This window comes from Nipponia nippon, unplaced genomic scaffold (assembly GCF_047370975.1).
Source record: "Nipponia nippon isolate SJK-2023a ecotype South Korea unplaced genomic scaffold, ASM4737097v1 scaffold_3, whole genome shotgun sequence".
In the NCBI taxonomy this organism is placed as follows: Eukaryota; Metazoa; Chordata; class Aves; order Pelecaniformes; family Threskiornithidae; genus Nipponia; species Nipponia nippon.
The window spans coordinates 85,915,604-85,939,232 of NW_028262347.1; the positions used below are offsets into that span (position 1 = coordinate 85,915,604).

Here is a 23,629-nt window from a genome sequence, read left to right on the forward strand (position 1 = left end):
TGTGTACAGCAAGACTGCGGTAACAGAGACTTCCCAGTAAAGTCAACATGCATTTCTCTTGCTAATTTCAGCCAAATTGGGATGTCTCCTAAAACCTTTCCTCTGAGCATGCTAATTTAAGGGGCATTGGTGGCAGCCTCTTGCTTAGGTTAGGAAGCAAATTTTGTGAAGGAGCACTGGGTCTGTTTTGCAAAAGAAAAATGTTATTCCTGGCACATTTATGTTTTTGCCAGTGATAGTAGATGTCATTGCAGAAAAGAAACATGAGGTATGGGGGGCGGGCAAGAAGGAGGAACCTGGCTCTGGCATCCAAAGAGAAAGGGATTCCCCAGAGAGAGGGTGATGCTCCAGGAAGACTGCTTGTGCATTTTGCACTCTGGCATCTTTGAGGGAAAAGCACAAAAGGCTGTAGGTTTAACCAACACAAGACCACAAGAGAATAGGCAACAAAGCCAACTTGAGGATGCCTACAGACACAAGGGCCACACTGTTCTCTACTGAGCCAGGAGACCAGGAGGAACAAATCACATTCACATCCACCAAGTTAGAGTTTGACTTCCAAGGATATCCAAGGGGACAGATCTTGAAGAAAGTTCTTCAAAGCAGCTCTTTTCCCAGCCCTGTCAAGTGTGAGATCTGGGAATGGGGCAAATCCTCTATCCATTTTTTCCTACTATCCCATTTTTCCTGCTATCTCAAGCTCCACCTCCAACAGTTCCTCTGAGTTTTCACCAAGCCTGGGCACATTTCTATCCCTTTGCCACCCTTCTCACTGAAGAAAGGCTTCCCAGAAAGATGCAGAAGAACAAAACAATTGCTGAGCTCAAACCTGTATCCTTATCATGCCTTCAGCAGCAGTCACTAACAGGTACTTATTACTGAAGAACAGCGCAAGCATGTAACTATACATCCCCAAAAAGCTCTACCAGGCTCCAGCAGCTTGGAGCTCAGGTCCTTCACCAAATTGGAGGTGGTATCAATATAATTAGTGGTTTTCCATGCAGACTTTTCTTCCATGAATGTATTCCCAGCAGATCTGTCTTCTGTGGTTGCCTCCTCTCTCTTTTTGAGCCCATGGGAATCATCAGCACCTTCAGCATCTTCTGGCACAGATTTACTCCAAGAACCACCTCTGTGGGTGATGCCCAAGACTGGACACAGTATCCAGATGTGACCTCCCCAGCACTGAATAGAGGGGATAACAACATCCTTTGATCTCCTTCCCCTGCTGCACCTAACATAGCCCAGGATGTGATTTGCCTTCTTTGCCGTGAGAACACACCTTGGGTCATATTCAATGCAGTATTCACTGTAACCCCTAGGTGCTTTCCAGGAAAGCGGCTCAGCCAGTTGATTTCCAGCCTGTATCTATGCAATGGGGTTTTCCCACCCCCAATGCAGGACTTTGCACATCTCACTCCTGAGCTTCAGAAAGTTTCCGTTGGCTGAATCCCCAAGTTTCTTGAGGTCCCTCTTGCCCAACGCTCTGCTCTTCAACACGTCAGCCACTCCCCCTAGTTCTGCACTGTCCGCAAAGTTGCTGAGGGTGCGCTCCATCCAAGGGCATGTGTGAGAGGTAGGGGGAAAAGACACAAGGAACAAGGAAGGGCCAGGGAATATTCAACAGCAAAATTTTACAGTAGAAAAACGAGGTCTGGGTAACATTCCCCAACGTGGCTGAAAGGGAAGGAAGCAGCTTCAGGCATTGCAGACTGAACAGATGAAAGCAGAGTAATGCATAGACTGTTTCGGAGCACCATGAAGGCTTGTAACAAGGGCTTGGGGGGCCCGCTGGGCACCCCCCATCAGTAGTATACTACATACAAGCAAAGCTACCAGCTACCAGCTGCATAAATGGCAGCAGACAAGACACATGCACCAACATGCTCACCCCAGGGCAGGAGGCTGTGCATCTGAATTGTCCCTCCTGCTGTTTCTTAAGGGTTTCAAGGGGAGAAACTCTCACGCCAGTCTTTGAATCTCAGTAGTGAACCCATGGTTCTGCCAGGTGGCATGCAACGGTGCTATACTGGAGTGGTGTTTGCTGTACACTGTGTACAAGGCTGTCAGCAGCCATAATGAGACACAGTGTACTCAAGGAAAGCTTCTGAACATTAGCCAAGCACGATTTATTCCAAGCTCCTCATGCACCGCTTGTAACCCTTCAGTATATGTTGGTGCTAGGAAAAATAGCTTGCTCTCTCTGAACCAGAAATGGAAAGGTTTAACACATTTTTTTTATCCCCCAAAGGAAATACAAGACCGTTTTACCTTTGGAAAATGGGCTGTAGTCACTGGCTGTTTCCTAGGGGATTATGTGGCATGCCTTGCCCAGTTTCAAGAAGTCCTTACAAGGTTTTTTTTGGTAGGGATCCCCATGCTAGCAGCAGAAGTTTTAATGGGAATCCGAGCACTCTGTGAGTTTCCCAGACCTGGAGAGCTGGCATAGCAATCCTACCCCCAGCGCTTTCAGGAGGTAATGCTTTTTCAGAAAAGGTCATGTTTGGGATGCTTCTCATTTGACTTCGGCACTCCACAGCTCCCAAAAGTGGGGCTGCTGGCAATGCAGCAGTGCAATGACTGGAGATCACTACCAAGACCCTGGACATGCAGCTGGCACAGGGCATCAGACCAATGTGGCCCCTGCTCCCAAGGGGGTTTCCCGGGCTCATTTCCTTGCTTCTTCTTCACCCACGCTTTTTATGCCACTCCAGGACAGCAGCTCCCAAGGTTAGAGTGAGGTTGGGAGTCTGATCAAAGTTCAACGGCAGAAGTGACCTTTGCAACCAGAAGCGAGGTTGTGAGTCCAACAACAAAACCAGGAATGGGGCAGGCAATGAATATTTTTCCCTTTCCATAGCTTGCTCTCTGTCCCACAGCTTTTTTTGTTGTTGTTGTTGGGGGTTTTTTTGTTTGTTTTTTTTTAAAGATCAGCTGTTTCAAAGCATAACACAGAAGAACTTTCTCCCTATTTAAAAGCCATCTATGCCACACTGAGTGTGGAAATCTGAAATTCAGTAGGGAAACTGAGAGAAGTTCCTTGGAGTAACCTTCTGTGAAAGATTTGGGACCTCAAAGTTACATACCAAGGGTTCACAGCACATTTTGTACCTATTATGTTTTAATATGCCCATAAACAAACTGCTCAGGAAGACTTCTCAGCACATATTGGGCAGATTAACCACATATTGAGAGACCTAATGCTTGCGAATATAGGCACCATTTGAGCGGAGAAACTTGGGCTTGCCAAATCCCTCTGGAAAGCATTGTGGCTGTACAAAAGTATCCACACCAAGCAAGCCTGCAGTGACTCTTTATGTCTCATGTCCATGGTCATACCAACAGGAGCAGATACAACTTGTAATTCCCATAAGCAGAAAATACTCAAAAAAGAATCTTTAACCAATAGTCCTCAGAGATCCCCATGGCTCGGGGGTGCTTTCAGCTACTAAGAAGAGAGGGTCTGGGGTCTTTTCTGCTTTGGGTTGGGTTTGGTGTTGTTGGTTTTGGTTGTTATTTTTTTTTTTTTCTGTTTTTATGCTTGCCTGTAAATCTTGCATAATCAAAAATAGAACTGTAAATTCATCAGCTGCTTTGTTCTGTGCAAGTAGTTCACTTGGCTCTATTCACAGCTCAACCTCATCCTGCAGTGAAACTCACGTGCTTTGGTTTGTTATGCCAGCATAGTCTAATTCCAGAGATCACAAAAATAATATTCCAAGTTTAATCCCAAAGAAAGGATTACTAGGGATCAAATCCATTATTTCACAATAAATCCCTTTTATGTCTTTTTTTTCCCCATCAGTGATCAAAGCAAGTGGATTTCAGCTCTAAAACACTGCTGCTATACAGCAGAAGAGATCCTTGCTCAAGGCACAGGGCTCAACGTTTACTTTCATTTTTTTCACAGTATCAAAGGAGATTTTTTTTTCCCTCCTTGCCAAAAATAAAGTCTGGTCTAGATTCTCAGCTGCAGCTGAAAGCACTGGAGAGAAAGTGGCTGCAGCTCATTTTTACAGCTTCCTAATCTTGTAGGACAGTTTCTAATGTTTTTGGTTGTCTGCAGCCTGCCACCACTGTTCCTTTGTTTGAGAGTCTGAAACGAAGAGCCAAGCTCCAACTTCAGCACGATTCAGAGATCACCAAAGGGTTTTTTTTCCTCTAAATACAAGGCCAGACTCAGATCACCAATTCCAGCTTTTTTCTTCATTGATATTTCCGTAGTTTGCTGTATGAAGCTAAGCAGATGATACGAGAGCCTTTAGCATCCCATTGTCCAGGGATGGGACACTGCAGCTCTAATCCCTCGCATGCATGTTTTCCATAGAACATCGACAGATTCACCAACCACAGAGTCCTAGACCTGCTGGCCTTGCTGAAGGGAGCAACAAAGCTAACATGGACAGAGGCAGCCACCTGCTCCCCCTGTAGCACATCTTATGGAAGACACAAATGGAAACAAAACTGGTATCAGCCTTGACCACATGCTACATATAAATAGTACGAACCGGACCGGGCAAAACAGATTGTGCATCATCATTACTGTGAAGTCAGGCTCTTTATGGTTCCTCTGCTAACTGGACCATATTTTTAGTCCTAATCTCAATCTGTTTGAATTAGTTCTGCTAAAGCAAACAGAATGATACAGGTCAAATCAGTTATTATGAAAAATTCAATTATGGTAGTGCCATATGCAGCACTATAAAAAGAACGCAGCTGTACATATGGCTGACGAAAGCAACAGCAGTTAACAGCACAAATGTCCACGACATTGTGATGTCCTTTAGTCTTTCAACACTTTCTACATGGGCCACATTGAGAGGATGAAAAGTGCCTACTCTTGTCCTTTTTGAAAAACTGCAGCAGCTTTCAAATGTTCACCACCCTCCAAAAAACCAAAAATCATCTCCTCAGGAGGTTGCATGGAGCACTGAGATTTTCTTTTAGGAGGTAGAGTTGATCTTGCTTCTGTCATGAAAATTTCCACCAAAAATAAAAAAAAATCAGATTCACCCAACATTTCTTAAAACAAAAGAGCTGCCTTGTTTCCCTGCAGATGCTTGTGACTACGAGGCTCTAAATCCTTGTGCCTGAGCAGTCCTTTAATCATGAGTGACAGAGCACCTTGCATGGGCTAAGTCAAATGTGCAGGTTAAGTCAAAGATGCATCATCATGTGCAGGGCTGGGACTTGAACATATGAGTACACAACCTAAGAAGAGGAATGCTGTGTGCACTGGAGATTCATCCCTTTTCCCAGGAATGGGGGCAAATTTCTGCTCATCTCAAAAGCAGCGCTGAAGCAAAGCCTGCTGAGTAATGCATAAGTCCTGAAAACTCCAAAAAAATGGAAAACTTCCCACTCCATGCTTTGGTGGCACAGGAACCAGGCCTCTCAAAAAAACTGGGAAGAGGAGGAAGACCTTACTGTGCCCTGGTAAAGAGGAGATCTGGCCAAGCTTGAGCCACCAGCCTCCTGGCTCCCCTTGTGCTTTCATCGCCTAGAGCAGTGATCTCCAAAGTGGCATGCGCAAGATGATCCATTGGGTTGCAGGAAGAAATATTAGAATTTTAGTAGCACATGTATATAATTTATAAATAACTACTTACATATACATTAGAGGTGCATGCTCAAAAATTTTTTGCAGATAGGGGTGCACGATCAAAAAGATTTGGAGACCCAGAGGAATCCCCACTCCTTGCAGCAGTTTCAGCCCAAAAGCTCGGGAAAAGCAGCTGCTACAGCAGTGCCCTCCACCACCCCTGCAAAGCTGAGGGAAGGGAAGGCAAGGGCGAGACCGTCCATCACCCCCTGCATGGGAGAGGAAGCGCAACTGGCACAGATCACAACAGTGAAACCAGCTATGCAAAGCAGTGTCCTGGTTACGGAGGAAACCAGCCAGGGAAACAACACCAAAATAAAACCCCAAACCCAAGAGAAAATGCATTTTCTTCACCCTCCGTTCTCCACAGAGCTGGTTTTGGTGCTAGTCATCGCAGGAGGAGATAAGCTGCTTCTAGGGAAAAATACTGTGTTCCAGCGTTCCCTTTCAGCCTGTATTGAAATAGGAAGGAAGCGACCAGGATTAGAACATGAAGCAAAAGCCTCTGAGAAGTTGCCATCAATTCAACACACAAAAATAAAAGCCCCCAGTGGATTGACCAGTGTTCAAAAATACATCCAAAGGATGCTCTTCCACGTCAAACTGCACTAGCACGCTCCTTCTACACAGGCTTCCAGATGGTCTGTCTTTTTAGCCCTTCCTTTATTTTAAGCGGACAGCCTGAGGCACAGCAGGACCATATCATTGCTTTATTTTAGAGCAGAGAAAATAAAAGTTATCCTAGCAAAAAGAAATTATTTTTCTAAAAATAAAAAAAAATTCTCAAATTTCCTTTTGTTCATATTCTTCCCCACAGAAATACACACTTTTTAGAGAGCACAGCTCAGCAGAGATTTAAAGGAGCCTCTTGATGGTTGATAGCCCCTGTATTGCAGTCACTGATTCACAGATTAATTTTTTTTTCAAGTCTAAATCATGCAGTTCATGCTGGACAACTTCAAGTGCAACAGAACAGAGCCTATACATTATAAATCTATTTCTTAAACAGTTTTCAAGGTTTTCAAAAAGGAACCTGTTAAAATGATTTCACACTCTCTCTCAGTAAAAAAAATATTAATTTGTCGGGGTCTGCTATGGAACCAATTGACTTCAGGAGTCAAACCTTAAATCTTGATAATTATGTACTGCTTAAGTGTGATACTAGAGCAGGTCTTAATATCAAGGGAAAAGCCTGGCCTTGCATCTCCAGGGATTTCAGGGCTGTGAATTGAACAAGTTGCTTTTCCTGACACCATGTTCTGAAAAAGGAGGGGAAAATAATCAAGAAGAAGAATCAAAATGCTTTTTACTATTTCTCTTTTTCTCTTTCAAAAAGTTGCTTGACAGGACATCTGCAGGAGGGAGGGAATGATATCCCAAAGATGCCACACTCCAGATCCTGGCCGTGACCACGGTGTGGCTCTCTCATGTGCTAGGGCTCCAAGGCACGTCTCCCACCAAAAATATACAGCTTAAGCAGACACCAAAGAAGTCCTTATGCTCACATAATTAAAGCAGCTGCTGGTTTAGGAACCCAGCAGCAGGCCTGTTCACATCTGATCCTCCCTTGTGCTTGGCCCTTCATTGAGAGCTCACCCCCAGAAGATGCTAAGGAGAGCAATCTGAGTCAATCAGAAACACAAAGTCACTCAGTCTCAAAAAAACGCTTGGATGTGAGTCAAACAATACAAGTTTTGAAAATTATTTTAGACTAAATTCTTCCTCAAGACATGTTCTCCAAGGGTGAGAGCTTGTCCCCACTGAGGCCAAAAGCAAAACTCCTGCAGGACCTGGCTCCCACCCAAAGCAAACTTTTCAAGTCTCAGTCAAGCTTTTCAGCTGCAGATGTTCATTTCTATTATTTTTGTAGCCTTTTTGTCTCACCATAAGGATCCTTTTGCAGTGGCCATCCAAGAGCCATTGACAAGACGGAAGAAATTTAAGTTGCAATTGAAAAAGAAGTCTATAAATTTTTCTTCAATTAGAAACATTACGTCTGTGATGCAGTCTCCAAGCATGTCGCTGTCAATCTGGCCAGTGGAGGAGTCCCACATAGCTCAAACCCTTCAGGGACTGGGATTATGCTCTGTTCTATTTCTGGGTAGCACCTAACCCTACAGGACCCTGCATCTGCAACAGGAGCCTTCCAGGCACCATGGTAAAAGCAATTATAAATACAAGCATTTTGATTTCAGCCTTGTTGACTTGCCTTTTGCCAGCATTGTTTGTCATTCCCAGCAGACCGAAGTCATTTTTTCCTCATGGGGAAGAGCACTGTGACAATGATGCTGAAGCGCTCTCCAGTTCTACATTTGGAACAACAGTAACAAGTAAAACATGAACACTCGGTTTTACAACAAGTTTCATAACTTCTGATGATTTGTTTTAAAGCCTTTGCTCCTGAAAACCAGTAGTTACACCAGTCAATTCTTGCTGTCAGAAGGAAACATCTAGACCACATGGCCACAAGTTACGGCGCAAAAACATGACCCTGATCGTGTCAAAAAGCTGGAAAACAAAGAACAGCCTATGCTGGACTAGTTTTGTTCTTTGAGATCACCATGGGCCAGCCAGGTCATCATGTGGCTGGCAGTGATGAACACCTATTGCATACCAGCTCCATGGCACCTGACCACAAAAGCAGAAGTGACCACAGTGTCTGACAAAGGAAAGGTTGGAACAAATTCACCCAAGAAATCAGTAACACCAATAACCATAACCAACGTCTATTCCCTTTGCTCCTTGTGTTAAAATGTCATGAAATTTTGTGACAAGAAGATTTTCCTCCCTGAATGCCACAGGTTCAGACCTCAACTCTCTACCAATACCCAGAAATTTTTACTGTATGCTTGCAATTATGAAATAATTCTCAGCAACAAGAAACACAATACACTTTAAAGGAAAGAAAATAAACTAGGTCTTCCTTCTACCTTCATCTTCTCTCCACACACTCTGACATTTTTATGCAACTGGAACAGGGACGCACCCTTCTCATTTCTATATGCCAAGTTGGTTAGCTGCCATGTTATTAGAGCCCACAAATCTCTGGCTTCTTCTAAGGAAAGAAGTCAGGCTCCAGCAAAGGCAAGCTACTTTGAACTTGCTCAAACATGCATATTTCAAGTGCTGTCTTCTCCCACAGCTCAAAGGACATTGCAACACCATCCAGATAGAGCCTTAGTGTAACATGCCAAAGCAGTTGCTTATGTTAAGGTTAGGTCCAAGCCACTAAAGGCAGATGTGAATTTTAGACCTCAAGAAATGCAGACCTACTTGAACCTCTGGCATCTCCAAAGCTTTTGCCCCAGGACACAGGGGAATCTTGAGCTTCCATGTAATTTTCTTTGCTCACATTTTTCAATTGGACACACGGATTGCCCATCAACAGCTTAGTATTGCTGACATCAGGTTAAAGTAATTCCACCAATGTCATCTCAAGCCTTTTGTCTTGTCTGTCGTAGCACCCATGTGATTACAACCATGCTTATGTGTCTGGGCTGGTAAAAAGCAGTAAGGGCTGAAAATTGTATTTAATACCAAATGTGCATCATTTTGGCATTTCTTGAATCCATCCACCCTTTCCAATTGCGCCAGGGCAGGAGAATGGGCAAGCTGCACTTCTGAAACAAGATGGAAATAATACTAACAACTACAGGAATGTCGTGGTTTAACCCCAGCCAGCAACTGAGCACCATGCAGCTGCTCGCTCACTCCCCCACAATGGGACGGGGGAGAGAATTGGAAAAGTGAGAAAACTCATGGGTTGAGATAAAGACAAGTTAATAGGTAAAGCAAAAGCCGCACGCACAAGCAAAGCAAAGCAAGGAATTCATTCCCTACTTCCCATCGGCAGGCAGGTGTTCAGCCATCCCCAGGAAAGCAGGGCTCCATCACACGTAACAGTTACTTGGGAAGACAAATGCCATCACTCCGAACGTCCCCCCTCTTCTTTCTTCTTCCCCCAGCTTAGCATGACATCATATGGTATGGAATCGCCCTTTGGCCAGTCTGGGTCAGCTGTCCTGGCTGTGCCCCCTCCCAGCTTCTCGTGCACCAGGCAGAGCAAGGGAAGCTGAAATGTCCTTGACTAGTATAAACACTACTCAGCAACAACCAAAACATCAGTGTGTTATCAACATTATTCTCATCCTAAATCCAAAACACAGCATTATACCAGCTACTAAGAAGAAAATCAACTCTATCCCAGCTGAAACCAGGACAAGGAACCACAGCCGGCTCTTCTGAAGCTCTTCTGGTCCTCCAAAAGAGACATGGGCAACAGAGGACAGGGCAAGCTTGAAGACAGGACTCCCATAGACCTAAATAAGTTCCTGTAGAAGCAGCTGTAGGATGGCCTGGATGCACAAGCTTAATTGTAGTTTTGGTGGAGTTTTCTCAGCAGTTTGGCACATCAAATAAAGTCTTTAGTTGCATTCAAACACACATCAGGAAATGTCCAGTTTGTTGGATGTTTTGGTCATCTTGGCTTTCACAAGTTTAGAAGAACTCTTGAGAATATTTTGCTGCAAGGCTAAGCTTTGCCAGAGGGAGAACTTCACAGGCAAATGACTTCTACATCACCCTGAAAGAACCAGTCCAGAGAGTCATGTAAGATTTCTCCTTCCTCTCTCTCTTCACCTCAGATCAACCCTTTGTAAGAAGTCTTATGTATTGCAGTCATCTGTGAGTCATTTGCGGCACCTACGCCACGCATGTAGCCACCTGAAGTGAGCACCACCGGAGCCAAGCGTCATGCCACAGAAAGGACGCAGTGTTCCCTCAGCTGCACGTCTCGCTCCCTCAGCAGCTGCCATAAAGGCTGTTCTTTCTACTACGGACACCAAAGGAAGATGAAAAAAACTTCTATCAAACAAAAAGAAAAGGATAGGGGGAAAAAAAAAAGTTAAAAATGAATCAATGTACCAAATAAATATGGAGGTTTTGTAGAGCTGATTAGCTCAAAGCTGATTTCCCTTGGGACCAAAGCCCAGCTTCTAACACCACCCAACCACATCTAGACCAAATTCTCAAAATCGCTGTTCTTCACTCAAAAGGAAAATGGGCAGCTCCCCCTGATTTCTAAGTAACATGCTTTCCTTTCTAGCTGTTTAGGTACTTTTCATTTTAAACACCTTCCTCAAGTGGCAGTTCAGAAGCAGGTGATCTCTGTGGTGTACCAAAACCCAGATGCCCTGACGCACGCTTGCACAGGACCACAAAATGAGCTTGAGAAATCACAACAATGTGAAAATGCTAGATAGCATCAGCAAGAGTTGGGATTTCTTTGGAGGGAGCAGTCATTTTCTGCCCACCCCCATCCCCACCCCACCCCCCGAAAAAAAGCTGAAAGTTTGAGAACCGGGAGAACACATGAAACCCTCGTGGTAAGGAGGACAAGAGCAGTTCATAAATCTCCACACTAAGCAGAGACCAGCCTATCTGCAGCAATAAGGGCTCAGAAGACCTGTGTCGTTAGAGTATGTCCACAGGCTACCAAACTCTCACACCAAAATAACTCACTGTAAGAAGTCCCACCATGCTGGAAATAATACACACCTTTTCTTAGCAAGCCTGTGATTTCAGGTTCTTTTGAGGCTTTTTCACAGCAAAATGTTGTTTCTGGAAAAAATTTAGATTTATTAAAACTGAAGCTTTTTATAGAATCCTGTAGGAATAAGCAGCAGCCTGGTGCTTAGAAGCCTTCTGGGAGGACACAGGGATTTAAATTCCCGCTATGATTCAGCTCATGGACTTGAACCTAGATTTTCCACCTTCGGTTTACTACCTGATCTGGGATATAACTCTCTCCTTCTTCCCAGCCTGAGATCCCCCTTCTTGAGGCTTGTGGTTACATCTAAGTCATTGAGCTTGGCAAGGTAACGTGACCTGGTGGTTGAAACATTCCCTTTAAGGGATTTGCACATTGTGAGGGCCCTGACCACTGCCACCAACAGTGGCAGAGCAGAGCTTAAGTTCCCAAACCCTTTTTGCTGGTGATCCTGTTTCCAGTTTCACTTCCAAGCTTGTGACTCCACTTCTGCAATCCCTTAGGCTCTGCTATCGTCTCCAAAGTCCCATCAATCTCATTAGGCTCTGAATCTTCTGCTTGGGAAATCACTTACACCAAATTGTTCTCTCACTGGTTGCCTTGCTGTTTCAGGGCACATTTTTCCCTGGTGATGGAGAAGTTTTACCCACCACCAGTAATTCGTTCTCACCCAACCCAGGTTCTAAATTGTGTTTCTGAGTCCACCGCTGAACCTTTGTGTTGTTTCTCATTGTAGCATTTACTCATCGTGCAGCAAACGCAGCATTGCACCCTGAACATCCTAAGTGAAGGTCTGACGAGATCTTATTTCCACATTTTTGGCCAGGGCACAAATTTTGTTTCAGAGCTGTTCTGTTTTGTGGTTTCAGATAAGGTCTTCAGCATGCTACATATGCAGGCAACACTTGCACTGTTCTCTAAGCAAAGTACTGATATTAAACCATCTATGATGTATTATCGCAAATTTAGGACCACAATTCATCACAATTCAGTGTTCAGGGGTCATTCCAACATCACATGTTTTTCTAAAATTGAGGCAATGTGCAAGAACTGTAACTGTCTCAAAATGAGTTAGGTCCACAGTGGAGCATATGCTCTACTCCCTGGATTAGAGAGGATTCGGTAAGAAACCACAGTCAGCCTTGTAGCAGATGGTGACAGCATCATTCAAATAGCCTCTCTCTTCATATGCTGCCCAAGACAATGCAACATCAGGTCTCCATAAGAACAACAATTGATGCTCCCCATGCTAACTCTGGAGCAGAGGTTGTCCTGTATGGTGGCTCTCTATAGCTCACACAGTGTGTTCATGCTGGCCTAGACAACAGGGCATTTCTTCTTTCCCTGAATCCACAGGCAAATGATGCCTTCCCCTACAACTTGCTAATCCCACTTGGACAGGCAACAGCAAATTCCAGCCTGGGAGCCCTGAGACGGACTTGGGCAACCTCCCCGTCAGCAGGAGTCTGCTCCTGCCAAAGGACCAGGGCAGCCATAGCATTTTCTAGCCAAGCAGCAAAGGGGACAAAGATACCCCTTGGTCTCTGGATGACCTGTGCCAGGACTCTGAGGTCTGTGCCCACTTTTTCCCCTTCTCTGTGGACAGCTTGAGGTCTCCAGGTGAGCATCTGCTCGACCAGGTGCTGTGGCTCTGTAGCTGTTCTCCCTCTTCACCAAGAGGTGGAAGCAGAGCCCCCTCACCCTCCAGTGTACAGGGCTTGCACTAAAAACCCACATTTATTAGCTCAAAATTAAGGTCTCCCCACTTATATGCAGTTACAAGTTTGTCTCAAGTCAAAATGCTCAGACAAGACTCTTCATACCCTGATGTCTGCATAGGTGATGCTGAGGGTTGTCCCTTAGTGCTGGGGTATGTGATATTCCAACAAATCAAAAATTAAGTAGTTCAGCACCATTGGTGCAGTCATCATCTCCCAATAGCTTGGCTGGTTGCATAGGAGAGATGACTTGTGCAAATGCATAACTTGGCCCTGTTGCAGAGCCCAGGCTTGAGATCTTGCAGTGTGAGGAGCTGGGAGAGTACGGAGTAATGCTGGGAGCAGGGGGACTAGATCCCTGCACAGGGAGTAGATCCCTGGGGGATTAGATCCCTGCTCCTGCACACAGAGGCAAGGGCAGTCATGCCCTGGAAAACACTAGCTGCAAATTAAAAATCAAAACCAGCAATGCTTTTACAGGATGTGATGCATGTTCCTTCTTTACTTGCAACCTCCAAACAATGAAACCCTCATACTGAAACTATGGGTACATGGCAGGATTATTCCCTGAGTATCATTAAAAATATAGAGCTAATCATTATTTTTTTCTAATATTGTGTGCAATAAGTGATCTTGAAATAAGCACTTGGCTACCACAGATATTTATCCATGGTATTTAGACAATGCTGATTGCCCAAATGAAACAAGTGAATTAAAGAATCAAAAACGGAGCAGACCTGGTACTTATCTGTGCAGCCTGGCTTCTAGTCTTTGCTTCACGTTTTCACTCAAAAAGTGCTTTGTTTGCCCACCCCACCCCGCAAAAACCAGCCAATTCCCACGCTATACAGAGCTGGTTTTCAGAACTTTTATCACCTGTCAGAGGAAGAGAGCGGATCTGTTTTACTCAGCCTAGGAATTAACAGCACACTATTACTATAGATCTGCATGCATGGCGGAGGCTGCAAAGCACAATTTAAAAAAAAAAAAAAAAAGAAGCCAAAGTTACCACTGAACATTCAAGTTGCAAAAGTTTCAGTTATGCAAGCACACATTTCCTGGGTGTGAACATCTGACACACAGTAAATTAGGTGGAGAAGGAAGTTAATAAATGAGCACAACCAGCACAGTTGGAAAGTAAGTGGATTTGAAACTTTCTAAATAAAATCAGTCATTCAAATCTCCATGCTTTGAGTCAGCCCGCATGCAGCATCTCGACTTTGCAGCTGTGCACAAATGCTTACAATCACCTCTGGAAGACATACCAAAAAAAAAAAAAAAAAGCATATACAGGTTCCCTGGATTTTGTGGAAGAGAAATACATATTGCAGGGAGAATTTCCTTACACCCATTTTGAAATACTGTGCCTGTTACCTTAAAAAGAAAAAAAAAAAATACCATTTACTCTTCCCTTGAAAGAAAACCCTGGGCTACTTTCCCCACCCCAGTCTCCATGGGGCCCTACACTGGACTTGCTCCGGCTTGCAGATGCCTCTCTTGTACTGGGGGCACCAAACCGTTCCCAGTATCCAGATGTAGATCCCCAGTGCCAAGCAGAGAGAATTATGCCTTCCCCAGACGTGCTGCATGTGCTTTGACTAGCGCAGCCCTGGACAGGGCTGACCTTCACTGCTGCCTCTGGACCAGCTCACCACCCCTTGGGAGCCCAGGTCCCCTCCAGCATCACTCTCCTTCCACCAGCTCCCCATCCTTTTTTCCCATTCAGTACCTCCCACATAGATCCCATGCCTCAAATTCGTCGTATGAGCATATTCCATCTTTGCCATGTCTCATATGGGCTATCCAGATCATCACAGCATGTCTTTACGAAGTGGCACAGCTTTTTCCGCTCAAGACAAACTCTTTTTGGAAGCATCTCAGTCGGGTTTAGACCTGCTAGCCTCCTGGACAGCAAGTCCAGTCTGCACCCTTGGTGCCAAAACCAAACAAGAGGGCTGAGTTGCTCTAGGTTTTAGCAAGCAAGGAAATAATTCTGCAACCAGGCCATGATTTAGTTCAAATTTTCTGTATATTTTTTTTTTCTGTATGCTTGCTGCTCTTCATTGCTTTTCATCCCCTGTCACAACTACATTTGAAATGCAAACACTTACCTTCCCCCAAATTCACTGTGAGAAAATTTTTCAGCTGTTGAATCAAGTAGCAAACCACACCGATGTTTTGAGTGTCTCAATTTTGTCCCTGTTATCAAACCCAGAAAAAAACCCCACAGATCTCCATGGCTAAACTCAAGAAAAACTGAAAACAAACCAAGTAATAGGAACTCCACATCCAAAAATAACCACATATCCATCGTTAGCGGTTTGGTTGTTCTTGGGGAATAATGGTTCAACAAGGTCATACTCTGTCGTTCTATGAGCAGGATTTGATTTTTCAAAGACAAACCAGATTTAAGCAAGACTTTTAGAGTCTTTATGGAATATAAACCACACACTTCAGCATTGACAGTTGTGCTTCTTGGTTTATTACCTGGGTGCATTAAGCATTGCATAGGAAGGAGTCATCTTCCCTGTGTGAGTGGGGCATCCCTAGGATGGGTCCCCAAGCGGTGGAGGATCTCCGTCTGCAGGGCTGCCCTGAGTCACCTGGACGTGGCCCCCAGCAGCCTGCTGTAACTGCAATATTGGCACTAGGGACCTCTAAGGGTGCCTCCCTTCCCAAGGTTTGCCATCATTATTTATCCAGGCTGATGTCATGGCAGATCCTGCTTTTTTTCTCAGAACAGTCATCAAGGTCTTGGTCTACCCCAAAATGCCTGTTCAGTGTCAATTTAAAGTTGATGTGTGAGTGGGACTTTGGCCTAAACAACCACCATTTGGAAGTTCAGCTGAGGCCATCTGTCCCACCTTATGGGCTTTCTTCTTTTAACTCCCCATCATCAGTGCTGATCTACAGTCCCAGAATCAATGACCCAGCACACTCCTGTCATCTATGACATCCCTCCCTCCATAGGTGGCAGGAGGCGGCTGGACACCAGGGCTTGCCATGCTCTTGCAACTCCATTTCTCAAGGGCTTTTCAGCAGCTGAGGTGGTACCTGCAGACAGCCGAGAGCTGCAGCCCCTGCTTTAGTCCCTGCCATGCTGCCACCTCAGCCTGTGACGCCAAGGCCACTAGTAGATGTTGGATCCTGGTGTGCCTGCTTTTTTTTTTTTTTTCTTTTTTCCTTTTTACTTTAAGAATAGCATCTGGTTGGCTTGCTCCCAAGGCTGTTATTCAGCTCCGCAGCCAGCCTCAGCAGTGGCAGCAGATAAACCAGGCAGCTTCGTCAGGATTTACCCAAATTCTGTGTAACTTGGCTTTTCCGAGCGCTATCTTAATTTTATTCACATGCAATCTCTTACTGACATGACCACTTCTGTAAAGCTTTTTTTTTTTTTTTTTTTAATTAGTCCTTCCAAAATAACCCTTTGCCAGAGCGAGGTAAAAAAAGAAGCAATAACAACAACCACCTGTGTGAGGACGCAGGAACAAGTCGTGCATCAGGACAGGGAGCCTGAGAAGCAGCCGAGGACCCACGGCCATTGTGCAACGCAGGGCTCAACATAGCCTGGCCAACCCCGGCTCTGTGACCAAATAGCACTTCTGCTGCAGGACTGGGGCCAGCGCTGGAAAAAGCTTGTCAGCACGAAAGTTCATAAAAACATGAAAACGACACTGGCAAGGCTTTTCCCCTGCAGAGCAGCACAGAAGTATAACACAAATACCATCAAATTTTATTTTTTTTTTTTAGTAAAATATATCACATGGCCAAGAATCAACCCAGGCCAGACCCTTGCTATGGGAATCACACCCTCCGATTATTTTCAATTAAAGGGAAGTCCAGACTCACCAGCCAGTTTTAAACCCGTTAATGCATTCCACGTACATGTTTAGAGGTCTCCTATTCAGTCTGTCTTGCAGGACAGATATAATGCCTTTATAGGAGCCAAACATATCTCATCTGCATGAGACTCAATGTTTAAAACTTGCCAGTTATGAGCATAAAAGGCTGGACTAGGTGTTTTCCCATGATTGCCCACCAAGCAGTATTAATTACGTTATCCCCCCTCACTGCTGCCAGGACTTAGGTCAACCTGCATCTTTGCAATGGCTTGAGTTGTCTTCCTGCAGCCTCTCTGGGAACTGCCACAATCTCAATAGTGGGTTTTGGTAGCTCTCAGCAGCTCTCAGAGCTCCTCAAACTTCTTCAAAGCTGTCAGAAGCTACTTATCCAAAAACCAAAGGCGTTACCATGGCTGTTTTTCATTCAAATAGTGACATGGGAAGGTATTAGTGTTTGCCCACCATGCCTCTCCCCCACTAGCACCGAGTCCCAAGGGAGATTTTTCTGACTTTAAGAGCATCTAACACCTTCCTGGTCAATTTATCCCAATGTAATTTATCTTCTAAAGTCTAAGCCCAACTATTTAACTGCCTCCACTGTGAACCAACTCTACCTACCTGAAGGCTCAGGTTTCCTGATGGTGACATTGGCAGCAGGAAGATGAGATGGTGGCATTTGTCGTCTTTTAATCCCACTGGCCCAAAACCAAAATTTCTTCTCATTTACTTTTACTTGCCAATTTTGACCAACTCCTAGCATCTCATTGACATCCATGGCTCTCTGTTTGCTATTTCCATCTCTTGCAGACTTGGTTTGATTTCCACTTTGAAAGGAAGTCAAGCTGTCTTGACTGTCCCTCTATGCCAACCTGGCTTTTTCACCAGCACAGACTTCCTTACCAGGTTACAGGCTTCGGAGCATCTGGTAAAACATCCTTGACCAAGTCCCCATAAACTGGGGCCAAACAGCAGCTAATTCCTACACCGATGCCCGGTTTCATTTTGCGTTGAGACGATGTTTAATAGATTTCATTTGCACCAAGAGACTTTCTGAGGTGGAATTACCATCTATAACATTCAGCAATTCCAAGAATATTTTATAATTCTGACAGCCTGCATCACCATCAAGCTTGCCATGGTAAACATGTTCTTCCCTTTCCCTCTATTGCAGATGGCAATTTAGGCAGTCAGAGAGGTTGTGTGTTTGTTGTCTAGCGTGAGCCAAATGCTGTTATTCCTTTTTTTTTACCTGGAAAGACATTGACCTGCAGGCGTTCAAGAGGATTTTTCCCCTCCCTTTCCAAATTTTCAGCAGCTTGGTGACAGACACCATTTGCAAGAGGAAGGATCCTGGAGGCCAAGTGCCTTTCTAAGCAAGTCTTCAAAATCAGTGGTCTGACGTCCCAGGAAAGCCATCCCACCTGATTTCAGTAATACCATTTGCAAGCAGAAGCTAGCAGCATTGGTACAAAGTAACTTCACAGCTGGCAAGGCATTGGGTCAAGGTTGAACTAGAGACCCCCAGATGGCTCTTCTGACCTAAATTATTTTGTGATCCTAAGCTCCAAGCATAAGAGAGAGGTAAGCCTCAGCTAGGGCTGCCTGTGGGCAATGTCTGTGGACCTGCACCCCTCCAGCCCTCGCAGGGAGCGTGCTGGGGCTCCTTGCTAATTTAAAAAAACATTTGAATACAACTGGTTTTCTAGAGATCTAAAAGGTCACAGATCTGGGACACTGGGTGAAAAAATATTTTTAAAGGTGCAAGAGATCATTTATGTAAAAAAACCCCACAGTTACACTTAAACAACTTCCCTTTCTTCCCAGAAAGGCAAGTAAGTGTTTCACGAACTGTAACAGACATTAGTTTTCCATGACAGGAGAAACCAGTGAAGATTCCTGCAAAATACAAATAGCACAACAAATACAATTAATAATTAATAGTAATAAACAGCATGCTCAAAGACTGCAGAAGCAGCAGTGGTGATCACCTTTTACCAGGTGATCAGCTACAAGGTATTTCATCTTCTTGCTCTTTTCCCCCCATACCCTGTAGTGCGTTGGCTAGAGCCCATCTAGCTGGAGTCATCCATAGCTGGCTCCATTGATTCTTGCAAGAAAAGCACCGATTCTCACCCTGAAAAGAAGCATCTGTTCCAAGAGTAGCCCTCTATCAGCATAGAAAGATATCACATTCCTCCCAAAAAAACTTTGCCTAATCATCCATTTGGTTACTGCATCTAACCAAATAGATGGCTTACAAGCACAAAATGTAATTAACACCAGCCCCCCACCCTGCCTTCAGTACGCTTTAAATTAGGTGCAAGTATTTATGGCTCCAGGAATAACTGCAGTCTGCATCCAGCAACCAGATGGGGAGATCTTCCAGGGGGCTTTGCACAACGATGCGATAGCTCCAGGGAATTGAAAGTCACTGCTAAGCAGCTTTTAGCACTATGGCTGCTGAAGAAAAATAGGGGGAAAGTAAGGAGAGAACTGGATTTAGGAGTCAGAGTTCGAGGGGCATTAAATAAGCTATATTCAAAGGGGAAGTGGCTGAAAGGCAATCCCAACTTCAGAGCGAGCAGAAGAGTTCCCAAGATGCTTAACAGGGCAATGAATCCATGCTGTTTACACACCCATGCATGCACACCCCCACACACCCCGCTGCTTTGAGATGACAATCCCATTCAGTGCACGCTTTCAGGTTGGGGAAGGAAATTGCTGTTAATCAATGGCAGCAAAGGCGCAGGCTGGAAGCCAGGAGAGGAGAGTCATTAATGGGCAAAGCAGATGTTGCTTGAGCCATCATAGAAGGCAGGCGGGCCCGGGGCGAAGGGTTAGCAGAAGCAATGCTGATCCAAGCGGAGAAAGCAGAGATGCTCAGGAGGTGCAATGGGGCTTTGGTGGGACTTGTCCTCCAGCTTCGCCTTGGGATGCACCTTCAGAAAAAAAAGACGCCAAGGCTGCTCATCCTCCCCAGGGATGAACGCACACTTCAGTCCTGTGGATCACTAATTCTGCAAAGCCAGATCCTTCCGCTGCTGTTAATTGGACTAACTTCAGCAGAGCCCCACAGATTCACAGACTCCACTGACCTGCCCCTATGTTTACAGCTCAGCCCTGGCCAGATGTTTTCCTAAAAGCTTATACAAAGCCAAAAGAGGAGGAGCAAAGAGTAATGAAAAAAAGCCAGGTATCTCCCTCACACCTGCGATTAAGCTAGTCAATGCTTTCAGTCCTATTTTGTGACCAATATATGTGTTTCCCCCCATTTTAGGTGCACACGCATTGAGCTAAAAGAGGTGGGTTGCAGGTATACAAGCTGGAACCCCCCCCCTCCTTTTTCTTATTTCTATTTATTTTACTCTCCACGGTCACCAAAATCATATTTATTTGTTTTTAAACTCTATACCCAGACATTGACCTTGCTTAAGATCAACCCAAGGTGGGCAGAATATGACCGAGGGAACTGCAGGTAAAAGCAGTGCTGGAGCTTCACTTGGGCTGGAGCCGCTCTGCAAGTCTGAACTCCCATACCAGGGTAAAACACTACCTCTGAGCAATCACTGTTCTAGGAAAAGGTGCAGCCCTTTCCATTATGTTTATGACAAAGACTGTCACACTGCCCAGAAGGATGCAGTCATAGTGAGAAGCCGCCTTGTAGGACAGAAGGGCTGACCTGGGACTTTCCACCTAAGGGTGTTTCTCCAGCCTTAACACTGCTTTCTCATTTCACCTTAAAACCATGGGAGGGGAAGAAGCACAACAGAGAGGTGATACGAGGATTTGCACATGCGCATCAAATAATATACGGGGTTTCTCTACTTCCTTCTTGTGTGACATGGAGATGGGTTTCAAGGAATAAGACTAAGAGTAGGACTTGATGTGTAGCTTGCAACTCCAAAGCATCACTCGTTCAATCAAAATTATAACAAACATAACAAAAATAAAGTCATAAGATTAGTTTAAAGATCAGTTAAAAGACAAGAAAGAAGGATAAATGTTACACCTGTAGTGAGGAAAAATTTCAGAAGAGTCAATTTTTTTCCATGACAGAGCACATTGCCCAAATCCAACCATTAATCATCACAGTAAAAGATTTCAACTCACATTTGCTAGCAAGCACAAGGGTTTTCCTCCAAGAGGGTGGACCAACAGGGTCAAAACCTTTGCTTTTGGGCTATATAGAGGTTCTTCACCAAGAAGAGACAGCTCGAACTTCTTCACTGCAATGATTTCATTTTAAAATATCCAGGGAAATCATTTAAATGCAAACAAGCCATGGAAAATGTTAGCCTGCTGGAGAACTTGGGAGAAAGACAACTGAAAACAGAAGCGAGAAACAGGGAGATTTTAGACTGTGGCTGCAATGCCACAGCATCAAGGGATTTTTTAAAATTATTATTACTTTTAAAAGTAGCAGTCCAATGAGGTTTGGACATTTATTTTCCCAAGTCCCCATGCAAGTGAGTTTGAGCTTTTAGGAAAGAAAACAACTGGTCACACACAGAGGCATTTTGGTAGGGGCAACGCAGACTCTCAGGAGCACACACTAAACCATGCTAGCTCTTACTGTTCAAGCTGCCTCCAAAGCAGCTGTTAAAACAGGCTGTAAGATATCAAAGCAGCTCTAATTAACTTCCTGCTTTAGTACTACTTCAAAGTATTTCAGAGAAATCTCAAACCAGAGTTTTTGCAGGGCAGTTTCTAAAGGAAAGTGGTTTGGGGCTCATTCATCGACGACTCCAAACACATTTGAGATTCTCTGGTTGCTGTTTTTGTTTAAAAAGGAGGTAAAAAAGGCTACATCCATAAAACGCTTCTAACACAGCACCACCTATCACAGGAGAAGGAACCAGCAAAAAGTCGAGTCAATCAAATCCTTCTCATCTAGAAGCAGATGAGCCAGTCTGGTCCTTCCTAGTAACATTACCTTTGGTGTTTAACTCCATTTTACCTGCGAAGGTTAAAGCTGTGTAAGCGCACATGCAATTTGGGGATTGCAATGTAAACGGGCTTGTTGGGTCTGGCCATGGGGATGCTGGGGGCATCTGCGAACAGCTCCCAACTGCGGCATGGGCAGGGATGGAGGGGATGGATGGGGCCAAACCCTTCCTGGAAGCAATAGGTGCTATGAGGGGCCACAGCCCCAGATCACCATCCAGGTTCAGACTGGACACGAGGAAACACCTCTTCACCCAGAGAACATCACACACGGAGCTGCACGCAACCAATCTTTTGATCAATAACCCACAATAACAACAAACTGTTGACCATTTCGGAAGCATGCAACACCCCTCTGCCACCTCAGAGTGGGTCACTTCTCCCAGTGAAACCCCACAGGCTGGGTGGTAGGGCATGAGGAGCCCCACCACCAGCCACCACCACCACCAGGAACTGCAATGATGGCTGGAGCCACCTCCAGCCTTGAGCTGCCACCCCAAAATGGCTTTTTTTTATATTAGTCTCATTGCTGGCCCTTTGCTCATCCAGGGCTTCCTCAAGCTCCTGAATGATGCTGGATTTTGATCCACCACGTATCTCATTTTTTTTTTTTCCAGTCTTGAGACATATGCTTCTATGTTTATTTACCCGTTTGTTTTTATCTTTTTCTGGTCAAAGAGACATTTTCCCACATATCCAAGTCTGCCTCCACTCCAACGCACCACGGTCTCCCCAGTCATCCACTTAACAATGCATTTTCTTAGCCTTAAATAGCACGTAGAGAATTAATAGCTTCCTCATGTATCTGCCTGAAACTTATTTGCGTAGCCTCGCTCCATCCCTATTACACACTCTTAAGACCTACACACACATGAACCCTTGCCATGCTTTGTTTAAAACTGTTTTTTCCCAGAAAAAAAGTTGTCACGGCCAAAAATAGAACATTTTTCCGCTCTGAAGAACAAGCAGCATTCCTGGGAATTCAGACACATAGCATTGGTCAGAAGACGTCTAACAGACACCAGCACAGTCTGCAACATCCCAAAGCTGCACCGATGTTGTCTGAAGCGGGAAAGCGTTCAGCATCCCTCTTCCACCCACTATGTAGAATAAAATCAGAAGCGATGAGCCTGTTTCCACATCTTGCTCCATGAGCAAGTGTTGCTGCTCTCCAGAGGGACTTTTTAAAAAAAATTTTTTAGAAGAGGAAATGTCTCCTGAATAAAATTTGATGCCGTTTAGAGCACAACCCTTATCCTGCCATCACTATGAACAATAATCAACACTGATATTTTTACAAGGTCTAAATTTTAGATTTCCTGTTAGAAAATATGCAGTATTTCACATGACTGTATGCATAAAAGTTATATATAATAGTGATTATACATATATAATAGTGAATAAAATTATATATAATTGTGAAACCATGTTCAATTGAAGAAATGTTTGTACAGAGGAGAAATTCAGGGAAATTTTCAGAGAGCCTAATACCTAATTTGACCATTGTAGGTCCCTTCCAACTGAAAATATTCTGTTCTATTCTAATTAGTCACAAATCACCAAATTTTAATTTCACCAGGAGATGGTCTCAGTTTAATTGAATCTGTTTAGCAACATGGGTTTTGGTTACATCAAGGCAATCAAGAGAGCTCTGTTTTCAAAGGCATCTGGAGTATTTTAGGAGCCTTCAGGTTCTTTTCTGAGAGCAAAAGAAAGGGTGAATCCCAAGTTTCATCAACCTTCAGCTGTGCTTAAATCCCCAAACTCCTTGAAGCAGACATGGATGCTCGGAAATTTTACTGCTGACTTCATTAATCAAATGCGGGTCAGAAAACCTGAACCAGCAGCACATAGCGCACTGACAACTAAATGATTTGCATCTGAAGCTAAAACACTCAGGTCCTTCAACAGAGCATCGTGAACAAATAGCGCAAAGAATATGTCTTGGGGAAAGCAAAAGCTTTCTTGACAGCTG

General features: G+C 44.5%; 1 protein-coding gene across 2 annotated transcripts in view; it reads right to left on the bottom strand.

The window, feature by feature from the left end:
- PTEN (phosphatase and tensin homolog) overlaps positions 1-23,629 on the bottom strand; it is a 104,133-nt gene that overhangs the window by 20,534 nt on the left and 59,970 nt on the right. For both annotated transcript variants that reach the window (XM_087768086.1, XM_087768087.1), the window contains exon 8: positions 5,957-6,054. In XM_087768086.1, the coding sequence (XP_087624212.1) occupies positions 5,957-6,054 (98 nt within the window). The remainder of the gene's footprint in view (positions 1-5,956; positions 6,055-23,629) is intronic.